This window comes from Natator depressus, chromosome 26, assembly GCF_965152275.1.
Source record: "Natator depressus isolate rNatDep1 chromosome 26, rNatDep2.hap1, whole genome shotgun sequence".
Classification (NCBI taxonomy): Eukaryota; Metazoa; Chordata; order Testudines; family Cheloniidae; genus Natator; species Natator depressus.
The window spans coordinates 5,802,279-5,822,993 of record NC_134259.1 but is presented as its reverse complement, the minus strand read 5'-3'; the positions used below and the strand labels follow the sequence as shown (position 1 = coordinate 5,822,993).

Below are 20,715 nucleotides of genomic sequence, written 5' to 3'. Positions count from 1 at the left end.
AAAGTTTTTCAACCATTTGGTATTAAAACTGAGAAGAGAGGCTACAAAACCAGGAACAGATACAAGAGTCTAATCTACCCCCAAACTTGAGAGGGGTCATTCCATTGGACAGATGCAGAAACTTTGCAAATGCAACTGCAAAATGAATTCCAATCAATTCACAGAGAAATCTTCAAGCCAAGAGTCAGTTCTAGATCAGCATCTCAACATATTCATAGACAGTTTTAAAATTCTAGGTTTTTTTAGCCTCATCCCCTCGCATACAAGTAAAAACATGCTAAATAGTTGAAAAGCTCAAATATCATCTTTCCTGAGGATGCTGCATGCTTACATGGCAACTGGAAAACTTTGGTACTTTGAACAGCTATCCCAGCCTTAAGAGGAAGAAGTAAAAAATAGATTTTTTTTACAGTAACCAGTAACTTTTAAGCACATATTTGCGAAAACAAATAAAATGTAAGATTCTGCTCTTTAAAGCATTAGATTAAAAAAAAGGAAAGTGAAGTAGAAACTGTAAAAGCTTCAAATAAATTCCAGGGTGTCGCAAGGGATTTTTTGGACATGGCTCAGCAAATAGGTTGTCTTTGGTTTCATACAAGCACCAATATTTGTAAAGCACAAAAAAAAAAAAAAACCACAGCAACACACACAAAGCTACATTCAAAAAACCCAAAAAGAGCTATTGGAAGACAGTCAGATTTTTCAAGTACACCCAGTGATTTGGTTCGGAAATTAGGAAAAGGGCAAGTATTCAATACTTTTGCATTGGCAGGGTGTTCATTCCAGAAACAGCCATTTTTTGGAACATGAACCGTTTGTTTGAACTGGTTTACCAGAAAGATCAATAACAGTTCCGGAAACGCCCCCTGGTCACTAATACAACAGCTCGTAAATGTACTACCACTGAGCCATGGACTGTGGCCAACCCAATGGTCTAATTAAAGGTATATTTTAGAAGTCTTACTTCATGGAAGACAATGAATCAGTTCACAACCTCAGCACCTTTTAAACCACACAAAATCTAGTTCTTCTGTAAACCAACATTTGGAGACATTAGTCATCTGCGTTTGGGCTTCTGGCTTTCTGAACTGATCAACTGACAACTTCAAAGGAACTTTTTCCCAGACTGCTGTGTAAATCCTGGGCGTAAACCGACCAATATGGTTTCATATAATTCAGGAGTTTTCTGGTCGATTGTAATCTGTTGTGGTACACTAGAAACTACACAGAATAGGTGTCTGTAAAAAAATTTACAGAGAGGCAGTGAAAAAAGGAATGAACATATAACAAATGCAGTTTTTATTTAGTTACTTTCACACTCTCTAATCCAAAGCACAGACTAAGATGGGACAATATACACAGAAAACTGATTATTCAGGGAGCTATAGGCACAAAAGGCAGCACCTGATGGAAGGTAGCTGGTACAGTGGGCTAATATACTGTGGCTTTCCATTTCTGAAAGCTAAGGAACTAAAATGGCTTAAGTCACAAGTGGAACTAGTATGGTAGTCTCAACCGAGTCTCCAGACATCTCTCAAGCGATTGCAGCAGCTGGCCCTGCTATTCGACCGAGGTGCTGGAGCAGCAAGGCAATCCCAGGACTGGAGCAGCAGCAAGCCCTTCCTGAAATTCCAGTTTGCACAAGGAGCAGATCATCAAGACAGTTCACCAGGTTGGCAGAGTGAAAATGTACACCTACATCATATCATCACTCAGTCTCACACTCTTTAATGGAGCTGGAGATAATCCTAGCAGTCACTGGAAGCGCTAGGTGTGTGTGCGACTACCCATGCACACCACTTCTTGTGCCTCAGGACATCCTATTAGCCCATGTGGGAGTGAGGAAGGCGGGGACTCCAGACGATCTGCAGATAACCCTCCCCCTGCCAAGTCTGAGGCTGTCTTATTTAGTGGTTTTTTTGGGGCTCTGGCTTAATGCAACTCTCCTACTGCAGCCTGCTCTAGGGTAGAAGTGCAGAAACAGGGGCTCACGGGAAAGCTGCCTTCCACCACGATGATGCATAAATAGTTTCTACATTGTGCTTGGCCTTAGCCTGCACTACAGAACTATTTGTCGAGCACTGAAATGCAACAAAATCATCCCAGATGTAAACAGGAACTCTGTGGGAAGATCTAGCTTTCTCCGCCATCCAACACCTGCTGTTGTTTGTCGGAGATATAAGCTCCTGAAGGTTGCATTTACAGTACAAGCGGAGACAGCTCTTAAAACGTAGAAAAAAATAAAATAAAATAAAATAAAAAAGGTGGGCCGTGTTCCTTCTGAACAGTATATCCAGGCACCAGGCTCAAAAATACCTGACTGTCTTCTTCAGGCTTGTCTACACTACTGCTTAAGTCGATGTAACTTACATTGCTCTGGGGTGTGAAAAAGCCACCCCTCTGAGCAACACACAGTGCATGGACTTCAGCGCTGTCTGCACCGGCGCTTAGTCAGCGGGAGACGCTTTCCCACCGACGTAGCTTCTGCCTCTCGTTGAGGTGGAGTAATTATGCTGATGGGAGAGCGCTCTTCCATCCGCATAGTGCATCTTCACCAGACACGCTACAGTAGCACAGCTGCATCGGCACAGCCCACGTAGCGCGGTAGTGTAGACCAGCCCTTAGCATGTCACCTGCATATGCTGAAGCAAGCAAGCAAGCTCAAACTCTCCCTCACAATGGAACCCTGCAGTCCCATTTCCTGGGGCAATCAGCTGACTGGGAACAGATTTAATTGTTTGCAAACTGAACACTACCCTTTGAAACAAGATTTATCCGTTCCTGTCGCATCTTCACATCCCTTTGCAAATGGCCATTACCAGGCACCCATTCATAAATGGCCACTGCTAAGTATCTTTAACCTTAGGTCAACATTCCAGTAAAGATCGCCCTACCTCTGCTGATTCTGTTCCTTTCCTATGACCAGCAATGACCTGATCACACCCCTCCCTTGGTGTATGAAATTAACACTATTTACTTCTGTGCTGCTGAGCCAGCCTCAATGCCATTAGCCCAGCAGTGGGGAGGTGGGGTTAAAATGCTGCTGTAAAGGCAGCATACTGCTTTTCTTTTCATATGCAGGAGAGCAACAGAAGTCAAGAAGCAAAATTCCCCACCAGATTATTGCATCCATTTTAAAGGAGGTCGTGTTTCTGGGTCTAATGTTCAAGTGTCTTTTAAGTAACCAAGTAAAAAGAAATGCAGAATATATATATTTATAAAAACAAACTTAGAAGAGAGTCTCCTTTTATATGGCTGTCAGAGGCACTGGTGCGCAGTGTCCTTTCAGGGGGTGACCACAGAGCAATGAAAGCCCCATCCAAGAGGCTCCCTTCTCCATCTGCTGTTTGAGGAGCTAGATTCTCCCCTTCACCTCCCAGCTTTCCAGGTTACAGGAAAAAGAGTCTCTCACAGAGCTGAATAGCTGGCTCATGGTGCAGAAACTGTCCTGCAAGAAAGGCCAGCTTGTGAGCGTATTTGCAGGGGGCTGGAACTCGGATAGTGCCTGGCCAGTTCCAGTACACGTGGCAAAGCTTGAAAGTCAACCTAGAAACAACAGGAGGAAAGAAGATTCCGTTAGAATTCATACCTCCCTACTTGGCACACTGTATGTCTAACCCACAGCGAACACCATGTGTTTGTGGAGGGCTGTCCTTTCAAGGCCACCGGATAGATGCTCTTTAAGGGCCAAAACTTTCTCTCACTGAATTGCCACCCTGGGGCAAACCGTTAACCTAGCTCTGACAGCAGCCCATGCAACACTAGGAATCTCCAAAGGGTATTATATCAGCTTTATTAACAGTATATGTATATTTAGGAGCTAGGGATTGTCTTCTGGCTCCATGGGGAGTTACAAGGAGCTTCCTGCAGGAATTAAAATAACCGGGAGGTGATACATCTATGCAAATCTCTAGGCAGGTATACAAGTCAGGAGAAGTCCTCCCGCCTTGTGGGAAGTTGCATATACCAGTTTGAGCTGGTTAAAAGGAGGCTACCAAACAAAGAACTCAGCTGTATAAAGTGACCACCCTCACATAAGCGAGAGGTTACTCACTTGATCCAAGAACTGACATAGCTATAACCCAGGGACCCCCTGATGCCAACTGATAGAGAGCACATGGGATGCATAGGGTTATACAGGGGTCCCCTGGGTCAGACATCTGCATACTAGTTCACCAAGCGGGGTGTGTGAGGCCTCTGCTGAAAGCCATGAAAAATGTACATACAGATAATATTTAAGGAGTTATGTAACTATACTGAAAATTATGCTCTTAGAGTTCAGGCACGTCACCAGGAGGTGACAGATTGGAAATGTTCCTTTCAGGAAGGACGTAAATGACACCTATCTCCCTGCCTGGCCATTTGTGTACTGTATGCCTTACGCTGTGTGCCTATGTGCATACTTAGGCAGGGGTGAATTGAGAGATTCTGAAATCTACAGGAACAAACAGCAGGAGTGTGCGTGTCCTGTTCATGAATTATGACAAATGATTGGTCTGGTATATCCTGGAGTGCAAAAGAGACACTTAATCCTTCACTTCAGAGGCACGCTAACAGCGTGCATGACTCACAACAAAAAGGTCACGGCCTGCCTACAGGGATTTTGGGTGAGCAATACTCTTACGTCTAATAAAATATCATGTTAATTACGTCTAGGCTCTAGAATGCATGCTATGACTTTATTTTTTATGTAACCATTTGTTTCCAATACTTCTAGTTCCTACTACTTGACTCTGTGCGTTGTTAAATAAACTTATACTTGATTTCACTATAAGCATATCTAAGTGCTACTATGATGATCCGAGGAATGGAAAACTTGTCTTATGAAAGGAGACTCAAGGAGCTTGGCTTGTTTAGCCTAACTAAAAGAAGGCTGAGGGGAGATATGATTGCTCTCTATAAATAGATCAGAGGGATAAATACCGGAGAGGGAGAGAAATTATTTAAGCTCAGTACCAATGTGGACACAAGAACAAATGGATATAAACTGGCCACCAGGAAGTTTAGGCTTGAAATTAGACGAAGGTTTCTAACCATCAGAGGAGTGAAGTTTTGGAATAGCCTTCCAAGGGAAGCAGTGGGGGCAAAAGATCTATCTGGCTTTAAGATTAAACTCGATAAGTTTATGGAGGAGATGGTATGATGGGATAACACGGTTTTGGTAATTCAATATTCATGGTAAATAGGCCCAATGGCCTGTGATGGGATATTAGATGGGGTGGGATCTGAGTTACCCAGGAAAGAATTTTGTGTAGTATCTGGCTGGTGAATCTTGTCCATATGCTCAGGGTTTAGCTGATCACCATATTTGGGGTCGGGAAGGAATTTTCCTCCAGGGCAGATTGGAAGAGGCCCTGGAGGTTTTTCGCCTTCCTCTGTAGCATGGGGCACGGGTCACTTGCTGGAGGATTCTCTGCTCCTTGAAGTCTTTAAACCACGATTTGAGGACTTCAATAGCTCAGACATAGGTGAGAGGTTTTTCGCAGGAGTGGCGGGTGAAATTCTGTGGCCTGCGTTGTGCAGGAGGTCAGACTAGATGATCATAATGGTCCCTTCTGACCTAAATATCTATGAATCTATGTTAAGTAGAGTGGTGAGCAGAGGTGAAAGTGGGGCACACTGTTACTTTGGAAGCAGTGGATTGGTGAATACCGTGAGTGTCCATGGAGCAGAGGTTGGACACTCAATGGAGAAGCTCGGTGGGCTTGATGGTTGAAATGGGCCCAGAGCTAGCCTGCAGAGGGACAGTGGAGCCTGCGTAGGCTGGCAGGGGAGGGCTTGTTTTGCCTGTGGAGCCGACCCCCCACCAGGCACAGACAAGGCTTCCTCATGCTAAGGGCAGGTGGTAGCAAGGTGCCTCACAGCCCTGGGTACCCCAGAAAGCGTCACAACAACATTGTGACCAACACGGACAGACACTCAGGACTCTGTTCTTAACAGGGTCTCCATGTAGAAGACGGGTGACTGGCTGGTAAGCTGAGTCCTACACGTTAAGATATGTTTTCTCTGTAATGCTTCTGTTCTGAACAAATAATACTTTGCTTTATGAAGGCTGGATGGTCACTGGTTAACCCTGCCATTACCCAAGAAAAAGAAGAACGGCAGGTACTGAACTTAAGTCAGACTTGACAACAGTATCACAGTGAACTGCAACTTAAATCCTCAGTCTAGAGGAGGGGACTGAAAGGACCGTGCCCCAAGAGAGGTGATGGCTACAAGCCTGAGACCCTTGAAGAGGCCATGAAGGGGATCAGAGCTGCAGTTACCTCAGCAAGTGTGACAGCCAGCACCAGCTACTTCAGACGAAGGTACAAAAATCCTTAGTGCACAATTATGGAATAATCTACACAGAGGGGAAGTATGTTCCTGATCCTCTTTTAAAAGAGAGCAATGACCTACTTAATGCAAACTGTGTATATGCTCATTATCCATAGATTTCTAACCATTTTTTGAATCCTGCTCAATTATATATTGTCATTGGCAGTCAGTTCCACAGGCTAATTGCTAATTATACATTGTATAAAGTAGAGTTTCTTTTTATCTGATTTACATTTATTACTTTTTTCAAATTTCATTGATTCTCTCCCTGTTCTTGTATAATGACGAAGGGTAAACAGGAACGTCCAATCTGCCTTCTCTGTATCATTCATTTTTGAGTCTTTAGCATTTGAGCCAATGAATTAAGGCATGACAGGAAGTCATTTCACCTCATTCTTTGTCAAGGTACATGTTGATCTCTAGCTAATTTCCAAATGGAGATTGTTTTGCAACAACAGGCCTTGGGAAAAGTTCCAGCTTTGCAGCTGTGTATTGAAAAAGTATTTCTCAATACTAAGTCCTGTTGGAGAACAAGAGATTACAAGAAATGGCCAAACCAATCAGAGTTTGACATCATCATTGCTGGACTTTTGGCCATGATTTCCCGCCGCACCCCTTCAATAAATTCAGAAATATCTCGAGCTAGTATTTCCTGGAAAAAGAAAAATGGGAAATAATATGCAAAGATGCCCAACTCGCAAGCGATCCTGCCTCACCTAGTAGAACAAATTTTGCAAATAAACCTCAGAAGCTATTTCCAAAATGAAGATGTGCCATGCTGGATCAGACCACTGCACCAGTAAGTCCAATACGCTGACTCTCGCAGCAGTAGATAGCCAGCATTTTGGGGGGCTGGGGGAGGTGTGGAGCAGCTGCTAAATGCACCTCTGCAATCACATCAGAAGGCACAAGGGAGCAACTTCCACTTCTCTTTAGGGCAGGATTTGGACGACGTCACAAAACGTTCAAGACCCGAGTTACATGTCATCAGCGCCACCTCCAGCTACTCGGCCATGCAGCTTTGTAGGGAGCGGGTGTTTGAGGAAGACCCCTCTGCTCAGTGCTCTCACCTTTGCATGTGGTCAGGACTGAGGTTGGCCGTGTTAAGCACACAGATATAGCGCGTTGGGATGCCGCAACCCTGCCGGACGTGATGAGACAACAAGTAAAAATCCACCCTGAGAAGGATAAAGAGAAACACTTTAAAGAGTCAAGTTGTCCACCTGTAAATAAGAGAAAAGCCGGTGGCAGTTCCTTAGGTAGGTCTGCTAAAGGGGTTTTACACCTGAAGTTGAGTTTGCTTTATCAAGGTTTCATTCTAAGTTGAAATCACAGCATGACCTCACGGTCTACTCCCGCAGTGTACCCTCCCCAGGGGTACACTAGCATCTACACACCAATTATACAGCAACAGTGCCTAAGAGCTACATATGTCAGAGGGCCTTTCATTCCCAAACCACTTCAGTCTATATTCATGCCACACGTTCTGTGATGGAGAGCAACCAGTACCGTGGGGAAATGGATGGGAAATTTTGCGTAAGGACAGAGCAAAACCCCTTCTTATAAAATGCTAGGGGTATGTTTTATGCAGCATTGTAGCTGCGTTGGTCTCAGGATATGAGAGAGACAAGGTGGGTGGGGTAATCGCTTATCGGAGAAACTTCTGCTGGTGAGAGAAACAAACTTGAGCTTACAAAGAGCTATTATTCAGGGGTATGTTTAACATACATAGAGAAGAGACGGGACCCTCTTTGCAAGGTCTAATGAGAAAGCGCTCCAGAGTAAACGGCATTGTTACATAAGGTATCCTACTGAGGCAGGTAAACGAAGAACTGAACTGAGCTTCTCGGGGTCTGGAAAGTCTAGGTACCAAATTCGTTAGACCATCCCCTCTGGCTAAGATTGGCAGGCCAGTGCTGAGCCATATTCAACCCTTTGCTCTGGAACTGAAATATGCACTAGGTTTCCACAAGCTAGTAATGCAATGCAACTTGTCTCTCCGCTTTTATTGGCGGTTACAGAACGGTGATGGGGGGAATATATGGATGCTGGCAGAGAACAGACTTTTGTGGGTTGCCTGCCACTCACCAATCTCTGCTGGTGACAGTATGGTCAATTACAGTCCCTGGAGCGGGGGTTACAAAGTGCTCAGTGGAAGCAGAGTAGAGATTGGTGCTGATTTTCTTCTGAACCACAAAGAACACCATCTTGGGCTGGTAGTTCTCAAAGGCTTCAAAGCATTGCTGGAGCTGTGGGATCTCGTAGCTGACCACTGTGTTCAGCTGGCTGTCTGACACCCCATCTCTATAAACTGCTATCTTCTCAGGGAGACAGTGGTTCACCTGAATAAGAAACAAGACAAAGAATGGAAGCTCTTCACTGGAGGTTTTCCAAAGGAGACTGGATAGCCATTATCTTGGATGGTTTAGAAACAACAAATCCTGCACCCTGGCGGGGGTTAGACTAGATGACCCTAGTGGTCCCTTCTAACCCTATGATTCTAAGAATGGTCTAGGGTAACATGGGTGAATTTGATGTCTTAGTGAACCTTCATGCTGTGAAGGAGGCCAAATTATATTTGGAGATTATGGTCTGAGAATCCACAAATATAAGGTTTCAGAGTAACAGCCGTGTTAGTCTGTATTCGCAAAAAGAAAAGGAGTACTTGTGGCACCTTAGAGACTAACCAATTTATTTGAGCATAAGCTTTCGTGAGCTACAGCGAAAGCTTATGCTCAAATAAATTGGTTAGTCTCTAAGGTGCCACAAGTACTCCTTTTCTTTTCACAAATATAAGGTCAAGTACCATTCTTGATCCGTAATGGAGTACCCACTGACATCAAAGGGCAGTTTGCAAAGTTGAGCGTAGGACATGGACCTTTTAGTTAAAGTCACTGCTGTATGCAGCATCACTTGGTGGGAAAGAAGTCAGTAACTTGGAACCTAAATTGCTTGAAAAAAATCTGACTCGATGTGTTATTATGAGCATTAAGAGTTAACACCTAATTTTGAAGAAGTATTTCTCAGGCTGAGACAGTGCTGCATCAGTTTCTATCTGGAAGGTTATAACCCCAGCCATATGGGCTAGAAACTCATTCTTTCCTTGAAGTGAAAGCTTGCATTCTGTGAAACAGAATGGGCCACAAAGACTACACAAATACACTGACACTTCTGGCTTTGACCATTGATCTTTTTACTTTGGGTTTAAATGCAGACAGTCTGCTTTTGGATACAAATGATGCCAACTTAACTGCTGCCCTGGAAGATGCTGGTTCATCGATTCCCATGTGAAATGAGTTTGCTGGGTCTCATTCCAGTCCCAAGTTGACAAGTATCCACATTCGCAAAGCCACCACCACAATCAACACCCTTCTGGACAGCCTCATCAAAAAGCCTAAGGACTGAATGGGCCATGGAAATTGAATCCCCCTTCTCCCACTAGAAAGGGGTTCATTCCAGAGCACCATTAAGGCATATTCACAGGACAGTATTGGGAAAAGCTTGCCCGACCACTGCCCATGAAGGACCTGTCCGGCGACTGGACTTCAGTTTCCAGAGCTGTTAATCTGGCACCTTCCACAAGAAAAACTCAAGAGATAAAAATCTACCGTATCTAATTTACATTTTTATAAATAGGACTGCCTGCCTTTTAAATTAGTGCCTTTGCAACCCAAAATCCTAAAGCAGACCTAACCGCGTGTGTGGGAGCATGGTTTACTTGCGGACACCCACTGTAGATTAAAGCATATACACGACCTGCTGAAGTGGTGAAATCATCAAGCAGCTACATCATGGTCCTTACACTTTCATACAGAACGTACCATTCCCTTTTTTGCACCGAGGGGATTTATGGTGAGATAAAAGGGCTGAGGTTATTCAGAGACAGGAGAATCTAACCGCTTAAGACAGGTAGCAGTATTGAAAGCGAGAAGAGTCATTAAGCAATCGCCACAGTTGTGCACTAGGCCGCATCGAGGTAATTAAGCAAGTCCCTGAGATAAGGAAGGAAGATTATGCATGCTGTGCCAAACAAGGGGCCATTTCACTTTTTAAATTCAAAGTGATGTCTGCAAAGTCTTTTACTCACTTGCTTAACTTTTATTTGTTCTACTTTTCATTTAGAAAGCCCAATTTAATGTCTTCCACTGATACTATAGTAGTTTTTCAGTCAAAATGAACTCCAGGTTGTGTTGGGAATGTTAACCCTCATGAACACATGGAGCGACAAACCTAATTTTTCATGTACTGAAGCACAGTGAATAGGTGGATGCCACTTACTGGGTAAGATCCCGTTTTTGGTACTCTCTTTGGACAGCAATCTAGTACATAAGAATTACCAGACTGAGTCAGACCTAAACCCATCTAATCCGGTATTCTGTCTCTGACAGTGGCCAGCACCAGATGCTTCAGAAAAAGGTGCAAGATGCACGTTCAGATATGGGACAATCTGCCCCTTACACTGGTCTCTAATAGTTAGAGATCGGCTTAAGCCCTGAAGCACGAGGTTTCATATTCCTTTCAAATTTGTGTGTCATTAAATATAACAACTCTGGATATTCTTGATATCCATAGAACTATCCCATCTTTTAAAATCAATAAATGGCACCCACAACTCTTCACCCTAGGGTACCGAATAGAGATGGTGCCTGCACTCCTGAGTACAGAAAAGGAGATGTATGTTTCAAGCTAGGCACACTTTTCTCTTTGCAGTTTTATCCATTTCTTCTAGTGGTCAGCGAAGAGTCACCCACTACGTTTCCTCACCTCATAAAACTTCTGTAAGGCCCCGACCAGGCAAAGCTTCAAACTGTCTGCAATTTCCTGATGAGGCATCTGGAACACAACCCTAGAATACCACTTTGTGACAGCACTCATGGCAGAAGGAGAGAGGTAAATATTACCTACAGAACTCTTGTGAGCCAAAGCCCAAAACAGTTATACAAATCAAAACAAATTCAGCTCCGGCTTTGCATATATCTTTTCTCAGACTGTTTCTAAAAGGATTCAGGCATATGGCAATAGGGGCACCACATGATCAGAGATAATGCCAGCTGGTCCTTGGCATTGGGAATTGGTGACTGCAAACAAACAAGTTGTTAAACCCTGTTGAAAAGGACAACCAAGGTTAAATCAATATCTCTCTTCTTTTTTAGTAAGGGCAAGGCAGCGCCATAAAGTGACTTTATTGATAAAGAAAAGAGTTTCGCTTCCAGGCAAGTGTTGCAACTTTTCCACCACAAATGGAACTCCCTAGCAGTGCAAGTATAGGAAAACACTCAAGATCTGAAGGCTTTTCATCTGTGTCTGACAATGTGCAGTTTAATCACAGACACCACTTTTTCCTCCAGCAAGAGACTGTCAAAAGCATGGAAGAGTAAGACAAGCTTCCCAGAGAGTCTCCCAGTTTGCTATTGGCCAGGTCTTATTGTGTGCTTAGTTGACCAACACTTCAGAAAACAGAGGGGAATACACCAGTTGAAAATTGCTCAAAACAGCAACTGCCCTACTTGAGAACTATGCAGGATCTTCACTGTGACAGAGTAATTTGGAACGCTCCATTGAAGAACAGATCCATCTGTCTCCCTCTACAGTCCATGGCATGTGTCAGATTCTCTGCAAACACTGGCTGCAGTGTGAGGCGCGCACATCAGCCAAACACTTTGCTGCTTAGAGGTCCAAGTTTTACAGGCATGTAAAGGGGTAGAACCTACTCTAATTTAGAAACAACTTACTGATTGGTGCTTGCAATGAAGCCAACCACAGAGCGCATTCCCCTGCTGGGATCGTGGTACACATCCATGCCAATCACCATCAGCTGTTTCTGGAAAGGAGAAAGGAAGCCCAGTGCAGTGGGGAACTGAGAGTCACAGGCAGAACTCACCATTTCACTGGAAACTATATCTGAACTCTTTCTAAAGAGCAAGAAAGCAGAGCTGAATTAAATGCCGGGAGGGAGTTCCACCCTCGGACTCAAGTCCTGCAGTGGTCATAAAATCCCTGGAATTAATCAAAAGTACTAGTTACTACCAGAGAGCTAACCAGATAGTTCATTTTATCTATCCTTCATCGGTACTGTAGTATACAACACCCTCCCCCCCATGATGTAGGGAAGTGCTATTATCCTCATTTTACAGACGGGTAATGGAGGCACAGACGGAATAAGTGCCCATGCAAGAGGTCTGCGGCAGAGCTGGGAATCAAACCCAAGCCTCCTGAGCCCCAAGCATGGCTGATGGCCTGTAAGAGACAGGTTAAGTGCATTCCCCTGTGAAAGAGGGAAGAAGGGGGATACATTTCAGAGAGGCCGAATACCCCTTTCACACTATGAACTATTCTTCCTCTATCCTATCTAGGATGAATTAATATTTGTGCATGCACACGCCATGCACGCGTGTGGGGGAAAGGAATAAAAGGCCACAGAGAAGTCACAGATGAGAGCCCTGCACCTACAGGTAAGTCATTCAGTGTGCTGAAGCCTCCCTCGATGGAAATAACTTTTGCATGGCTTACCAATGGGATGTTCACTCCCCAGAGTTCCCCACCTAGCTTGCAATTAATCTGCAGCAGAATTTTCTGTGCTACGCTCCTTAGTTTGTTTGGCTGGGTCATGATGGTTCGAGCATTGATGACCTGCAGCAATGGGAAATATTAAAAATCAGCTAAGTTTTTAAGACTGCAAAAGCAGGGTCTACTTTTTTCCGCCCCAGACTGTATTCCTACTATAAAAGTCTATCATAAATTTAACAGATTATACTTGCATATTGCAAGGCATCCAACTATACAACTTTAACAGCTGTTAAGTTTTTCCATTAGTATTCTATTTCTTTGCTTTTTCTCAAATCTTTTAACAAAGTAGTAAAAGAAAGACTTTGCATTTGTTAAAGCCCGTATAACCAAGTTCTGGTCCCTGGATCTGCAAGTGTAATTCTCATTAAGTCAAGAGTTTTGAATGTTCATCTGAGGGCAGAATTTAGCTTTCACTTAACAAAAGTCTCATACGCAGCAAACACAAAAACTGATACCCATCCAGCCCTTTACCCCCACTTCATCCAAAGCTGGCAAGTATTTTTAAGGATGCTTACACCCTCGACGAGCATTTATGTCCCTCTCCACCCATCGGAAAAGAAAAGATGTTTCCCCAAACGGAATCATGTTTGCATTACATCCTTCAGCAAACTAAACCGTCTTTCTAGCAACTTTCACTTTTTTATATTTTTTTTTATTTTTTATTAAACACACACTGTATGTGCTGGCTGTTGTATCTGCACTATCTTCCTCTTCTGAATGGAATCCAAGCTCCTCAGTGGTTGCCATAGGTCTTACATTCACAACAGCTAGGGAAACTCCCTTTGCTCAATTGGCAGGGGTCTGAGGTTTTGGAACAGGGGGATTGGAGTTCTATCCTTGCTGTTCCGTTGGCAGAGGTGTGAAGCACATGAAGCCCCAGCGAGCCACAGATACTTACAGAGATAACCATGCAACAGTTCTTTAAGACTAGACACTATAGTCACAAGCAAGGCAAGAGTCCACAACACACCGAATGTGACTAATTACAAGATTAAATACAACCTATTGTTATTCTACTATAGGCAACATGATGACCAAGATGAAGTTCCAGCCACACGAGGCCTTTTTCTAAGCATGCCAACTTTGCTATACTGGACTTAATTTAGAGGTATGCAGTAAATTACATGGCTGTTTACTGTATACTTAAGGGTTAGGTTAAATGGTCATGATTTTATATTACTGTAGGGTTTTGTTTATACAGCCAGATGAGCCTGCCTGCTCCAGTGCTTCTAGAGGTGCACTGGCTCCAGAGAGAAATGTGACGAGAAGCTTCAAATGTAGATGAGGATGAAATGGACAGGATTTTGTGGTCTGCCAGGCAAGAGCTGTGTGTATGGAACCCCTGTCTCCACCATGTCTAACCCCCACCCCAAGAAGTTATAACACCACAGCGACCTGACTCACCTGAGAGGGTACTGGAGACTGCACACAGCACAGCTTTTTAATGGCTCCGTACAAGTCATCTCTGGTCCCGGTGATGATACATACTACCACCTGCATCTTACCCTTCAAGAGACAAATGCAGAGTCAGGCTTTAGCACCACAAATGTTGCTGGATGCTCACAGACTTCGCTCTGCCTTTGCAATGGAATGAATGCAGCTCCCCCCTTACCCCCCCGAGTAGCACTGTGATGAAGGGAAGTAACACGCAACCCTGGGACATTAGTGCCCACTGTCTAATAAAGCAGCAGCCAAGAGCAGTATCACAGCTATTTGTCAGAGAGCGAGCCAAATCCTCGCCAAGAGCCTGTTACTGTAGTTACGCCAATACTCTTAAGAACAGATTTGGTATGATTAGCACCTTCACAGTAACAACTGTGCACCTCATTAGTTGTCAGGTCTCCCCAGCTCCCTCCACCCCCTTGTTTATACATAAGGCTTGGAGATGGACTGGATTTGGGAGCACAGGCCTTCAGTAACAACACCATGAACTGTGCAACCCCAGTGTTCCTTTCTAGTATCAAAGCCCTTCACTTATGGGCTCACATCCAACCTCCATGACATGAACTACAGCAATTAAAGCAAACCTCGTGCCTCGTTTAACTGAGATAACAAGCACCAAGGCATTCATAGCTGCATGTTGTGAAAGATCCCATGGCACAGAAGTTATTACTGCGGAGGGCTGGGAAACAATTGTTCCACAAATAACTAACATAAACAGGCCAAGGCCTTATCACCATAACAGTGCAAAGGAACATTACAAGTACATCTGTATCAGATCCCAGGAACAGAATGTGGGCAGGTAGCAAAGTCTCTCTCAAGACCTTTGCTGATCAGTCGCTTATCTTCAAGCATCACAATCAACATGCAGCTCTTTATAGTTAAAATATTAATTCAAGATAATCTATTGATAGCCTGCAGTTGAAGAGTAGAGCAACACCATATGCAAGTCCCATAGAAACAGTCCACAAAGGGTAGACTGTGTCTAATGTGGCTAAGTAGGTCTCTTCCCCATGCACAGGGCCTTCAAAGCATTGCAGAGCTTTCCAGCTCCCATGATTTGTATTTAGGGCATACCGGAGTCCGATACTCTTGTGATGCTATAGGATTGAAATATGACCATTTACATCCTTGATATTGCCACTGTTATTCAATTGCAACAAATCTTGTGCAAAGTATGTCATGTAAGGTGTCAATGGAAAAGTTATGATTGGCTAAATAAGATTATCCTGCTTAAATCCATGTATCATCATTGTATCTCAAATGTGGGTGTTACCCCAGGAACAAACACAAGGTACTTTACATCCAGTCTAGCCAGCCCATTGTGAATGGGCTATTCAAGCTTGATGGCCCATTAAGGGCATTTCATGCTGACAATGGGCCATAGAAGAAACTCATTTTGCCCAGACAACTCTTTCTGTGGATGGAGGGTGTTGGAGATTGAGCAGGAGGACCCAGAGGCGGATCGAGTAAACGGGCTTCTTTACTGCGGTACTTGTTCTTTTCGACCCAACTGTCGAGTAAGCGCTGAATTCGTTACAACACGCTCTTTCTATCTATGTTAGTATCTAAATACCTACACGTACTACAACGCCCCCGAAATCCTTACTGAGTAATAGGAAGGCCCAGACAATGAATATTAAAAGCTATACACTGAATATAATTATCCCCACCCCGATTACTGTTTACAGCATTAAGCATATTCTACAGACAATTTTACCTTGAAGATACACTTCTTTGCAATAATTGCAGCCACAAATTCCCTAGATCAGCAGTTCACAGGGAAGGGAGGAAGGGGCCATGACCCCGAGCTCATTTATGTAGCTGGTAAAGGAAGGGAGGGGGGAGATATCCCCTTTGTGCAAAGAGGTGTTCCTTGGAACAACCACATTCCTTATGCAGCTGCAATGCTTATCAATCCTTACCAAATAGAAGGGAAGGGAGAGGGGTAGCGCTTTATCTATCAAGCACAAAAAACGGTGCCTGCCCGTGACTCTACTCCCGAATACCATGTCAGCACACCAGCGGTTTCCCAGGTCTCTACTTAACCCTTACATATCCCAATAGAAGAATGCTTCAGGCTCCAAGGAGCCAATGGCTGCCTCAGTGCGTCAAAGCGTGAAAGGACATGTGATATGCTCATGTGACCCTGGACTCCATCTTAAGGCAGTGACTTTGCGAGCTGTGTCTGAACCAGTCAATTTCCAGGCACATGGCAAAGGGTATAAAAGATCCCTGAGATGACTCCATTTTGTCTCTTTCCTGCCCTGATTCTCTGGACTGTGGATTTACAACTAAAAGGCGCATTCTGAACTACGGGCTGAGGACCTTCCAATCTTTTGGAACCTCCTGGAGAGATTTTACAAGCCAGCCATCTGTACCATCACTGCTACAAACCCAATATATGGACTTTGCCATTATTGTATGTATATGATCTATTAACCATTAACAACTCCTCTTCTTTTTTTTCTTTTATTAATAAACCTTTAGATTTTAGTTACTAAAGGACTGGCAGCAGCATGATTATTGGGTAAGATCTGAGTTACATATTTACCTGGCTATATGGCTGATCTCTTGGGATTAGAAGGACACCATATGTGATGAAACTGGTTTTCGATAACCACACAGAGTCCATGGGTCTCTGGTGAAATAAGGGCTGGAATGCCTAAGGAGACTGCATTTTTGACTCCTGGTTAACCAGCATGGTGAGACAGAAGTTTATTTTTGTTACTGGCTTGGTGTAATCTAATGATAGAATAACCACCAGTTTGGGGTGAGTCCACCCTATTTTTCAGCAGTTTGTTCTGAAACGGGCATTCTAAGCTTTGACCCACTGAGGCACAACGACAACCCTCCAGGGCAGAAATGAGACACACAGCAAAGTGCAGCTTCTTCCCACCTCAAGGCAGGACCAGGCATACTGTAGCCATAATTGCTTAGCGTGGCTTACATAGCACTTAGCAGATGTCAAGCCAGCAGTCAATGCTTTACCAGAGCCCTCCCTACAGACTCCAGTGGAAATGTGGTGCACACACAAGAAACACAGGGAAACTACCCTATGTGCACATGACTGTCCATGGATGATGATACTTTAAAGGATCCTCCCAAATGGACAGATTCATAAATACATTTCTCATATGTGCAATCCAAGTGCCCCAGTATCCTAGAGGTATGAGAATGCCAACTGAACAGCTCTCTAAAAAGGACTACCCAAACCCCATCCACTCTGTCCCTTCCTCCCCATTACCTCAGTGCCCAAGATGGATTTGATAGTCCTGGCATAGGTCTCTATTCGATCATCTTTCAATTCCACCCAGGCAGGCTGGTTTAACTGCATGCCAATCGGGCCAGAGACCTTCTCCAGCATGCTGACCAACTCTCGTGCTTGGTCCACAGCCCGTTTTGGATAAAACAATGCCCAGTAATGCATGGGAATCTAGGAGCAGAACCAGACAGCCAACATCACCATCAAATAGCCTGTATAAGTGAAGGTGGTGGTGATTTCCGCAGAGGATCTTAAAACACTTTATCAAACCATTAATAAAGCCTCACTACCCACCCACCGAAATAGATATATTTCTGTTTTACAGATGAGGAAACCAAGGCACAGAGAAATTAAGTGGCGTGCCCAAAGTCAAAGAGCTGGGAAAAGGACACAGAAGACCCAACTATTAGACACTTCTTGCCTTCATATCCCATCAAATTTGAGGTAAGACAGCCAAAAAGCAGACAAAATGTGCATTTGCACTGCAGAGTCAGCTTCCAAAGGCCCTGCTCCTTGCTCTCCTGAAGCATAGACTCACTGTGTACTTCAATCTACACAAGTTTGGGAGGAGAAAATTTTAAAAAAATAGCATTAAGTGATGAAGAGAGGATCCTGACTTCTAGTTCCAGATGGAGCACTTCCAAACATCTTTCTCCTAACTAGACACTCCAATGAGCATGAGCATTCTGAGGAAAGACTTCTCCCACTAACACCTTGGAAAGACAACCAATCGCTGGTGTTAACAAATCTAGTGCTTTGGAAAAATCCAACTCCATGTCCAGTAGGGACTGAAACTAGGGTGACCAGACAGCAAGTGTGAAAAATTGGGACAGGGGGTGGGGGTGGTAATAGGAGCCTATATAAGAAAAAGCCGCAAATATCGGGACTGTCCCTATAAAATCGGGACATCTGGTCACCCTAACTGAAACAGTCTGGCAGCACCAATACTGCTTGTGGCCTTCCCAATTTAGAAATCAAAGGGACACTTTCAAAAAACCTAGCTTAACAGGCTACTCCACTGTATTCCTGGTATTGGGAAGCAACCTCTTTGTCTGCAAAGGAATTTACCGTAGAGATGGCGGCTTCTCTTGTTATCTCTTTGGTCCAGTTTAAGTCCTCAGAAGTCATAAAAGAGCTGGTCCTCAGGTTTATTCTTTCCATGGGGAGAACGCGCCCTTGTGTCTGAAGAGAAGAAAACAAGAGCCATGTGCAACCGTTGTTCACACACATAGTGCAGACATCAGGAAACGCTGCTGAAGTCCCCTCTGCCCTTCTAGTATGCGTACTTCATGTGATCTCACTTCATGTAGTGCAACATACCACTGCCAAATACATCAACATGGGAAGGAAAGGAGACTTTCTTCCTACTGGTCTTCCAATGAAGACTATGTAAATAGCGTCAACTGAACTGCGTATTGTGAGATTATGTCTAAGCTGTGTCTTAACACTGAAGAAGAGTTTTTTTTAGTTTGTTTTAAAAATTTTTTTTAAACAGTCAAGAGTATAGCCATGGGGAAGAAAAATCCAGACTATTAATATCAAAGCTTGATTAGCAGAGTTAAGGTTGAAACTAATTGCATAGAAGTCAGGAAAGCCAGAGAGTTAAAGGTTTTTCGTTTTGTTTTTACACTCTGGCCCTTGTGTGTAAGCATTCTGCGGGGATCTCTCATTCCACCATCACTTAAACGCACTGTGTGTTGCTAAAGAAAGGGGACAGTAAGAGGTGCAGTTTGGTTTTCAGCTATATGCAAAGTTGATGGAGAACAGGATCCAGTAAAGGTCAATGAATTGACAAAGCACTTGAGTATAGCGTATGGAATAATCCAGCACTAGCAGGGAGTGACACCTACAAGGGTCTTTTCCATCTCTGTCTTGGAGTCAATGGGAGGACACAGAACGTGCTGGATTTTTAATTCACTGACAAGAGAGTCATCACTTTAGATAAGCTATTACCAACAGGAGAGTGGGTTTGTGCGTGTGTTGGGGGGAGGGAGGGTGTGGGGAGAAAACCTGGATTTGTCCTGGAAATGGCCCACCTTGATTATCATACACATTGTAAAGAGAGTGATCACTTTACATAAGCTATTACCAGCAGGAGAGTGGGGTGGGGGGAGAGAAAACCTTTTGTAGTGATAAACACCCATTTTTTCATGGATTGTGTGTATAAAAACGTCTTCTGTACTTTCCACAGTATGCATCCGATGAAGTGAGCTGTAGCTCACGAAAGCTTATGCTCAAATAAATTGGTTAGTCTCTAAGGAGCCACAAGTACTCCTTTTCCCTTTTGACATTCTATAGTTAGCTAATCGGCAGATTTCCAGTGGTTGCACCAGGAAGCCAGACAATTGTTTGTTTTGGGCATAGGAGATGGCAGTGTGGTGACCAAATGCCATATCGTCCTCTTGGCAGTGTGGTACACGTGTACAAGAGGATATGCCACATCCCCACCATTTAGAACCTGCTTCTGGTCTATTGCTCTATGGAGTTCACACATGCGCTTACTAAGTCACTATTACAGATGGAAAAGATCTGCAGGGTTTGCACTGAAGAGGAAGAAAGATATTACATAGTCTTACAGCATTAGGATGCAGGAACTAACCACTTCCCTTAAAGAATCCCAACGGGCGACAATACTCTGCATTTCAATAGTACCTCTCAGAGTGCTTATAAAAGCATGGTATCAAATACATTAAACCCCCTCACCCTTATGAAGTATTATCACCATTTTATAGATGGGAAAACTGAGACAGCAAGGTTAAGTGACTCATCCCAGGCCACAGCAAGCCAGTGGCAGAATCTGTAATAGAATGGAAGAGCCCTGTTATCCAGTCCCTTGCTCCAAACACTAGACAATACTCATGTACAATGGGAAATACCTTATACACATCCTTGTCCAAACATAGTCCCCACCGTGACATTTCCTTGCTGGCAGCCTCATTCTCCTCAATCCTGTGCAGGAGATTACTCAGGGATGCATGGTGCTGCTTGGGGCTCAGATTAATCTGATGGGTTAGGTCCTAGAGAGGATGGGTGAGGGGACAAAAGAAGTCACACTGGAGAATGTCACTACCCTGAGGTGGAAGCGTCTCAATACCGGGCCTCGTGCAGGCAATCATTTTCAGGGT

General features: G+C 44.0%; 1 protein-coding gene across 1 annotated transcript in view; it reads right to left on the bottom strand.

The window, feature by feature from the left end:
* Positions 1 to 1,350: 1,350 nt before the first annotated feature.
* PIWIL2 (piwi like RNA-mediated gene silencing 2) overlaps positions 1,351 to 20,715 on the bottom strand; it is a 34,170-nt gene continuing 14,805 nt past the window's right edge. Inside the window, exons 13-22 of the mRNA XM_074940145.1 lie at positions 20,467 to 20,607; positions 18,659 to 18,772; positions 17,573 to 17,761; positions 14,290 to 14,391; positions 12,829 to 12,948; positions 12,051 to 12,139; positions 11,083 to 11,188; positions 8,407 to 8,660; positions 7,389 to 7,496; positions 1,351 to 3,546 (exon numbers count right to left, since the gene is read on the bottom strand). Of these exons, the coding sequence (XP_074796246.1) occupies positions 3,390 to 3,546; positions 7,389 to 7,496; positions 8,407 to 8,660; positions 11,083 to 11,188; positions 12,051 to 12,139; positions 12,829 to 12,948; positions 14,290 to 14,391; positions 17,573 to 17,761; positions 18,659 to 18,772; positions 20,467 to 20,607 (1,380 nt within the window). The 3' untranslated portion in view covers positions 1,351 to 3,389. The remainder of the gene's footprint in view (positions 3,547 to 7,388; positions 7,497 to 8,406; positions 8,661 to 11,082; positions 11,189 to 12,050; positions 12,140 to 12,828; positions 12,949 to 14,289; positions 14,392 to 17,572; positions 17,762 to 18,658; positions 18,773 to 20,466; positions 20,608 to 20,715) is intronic.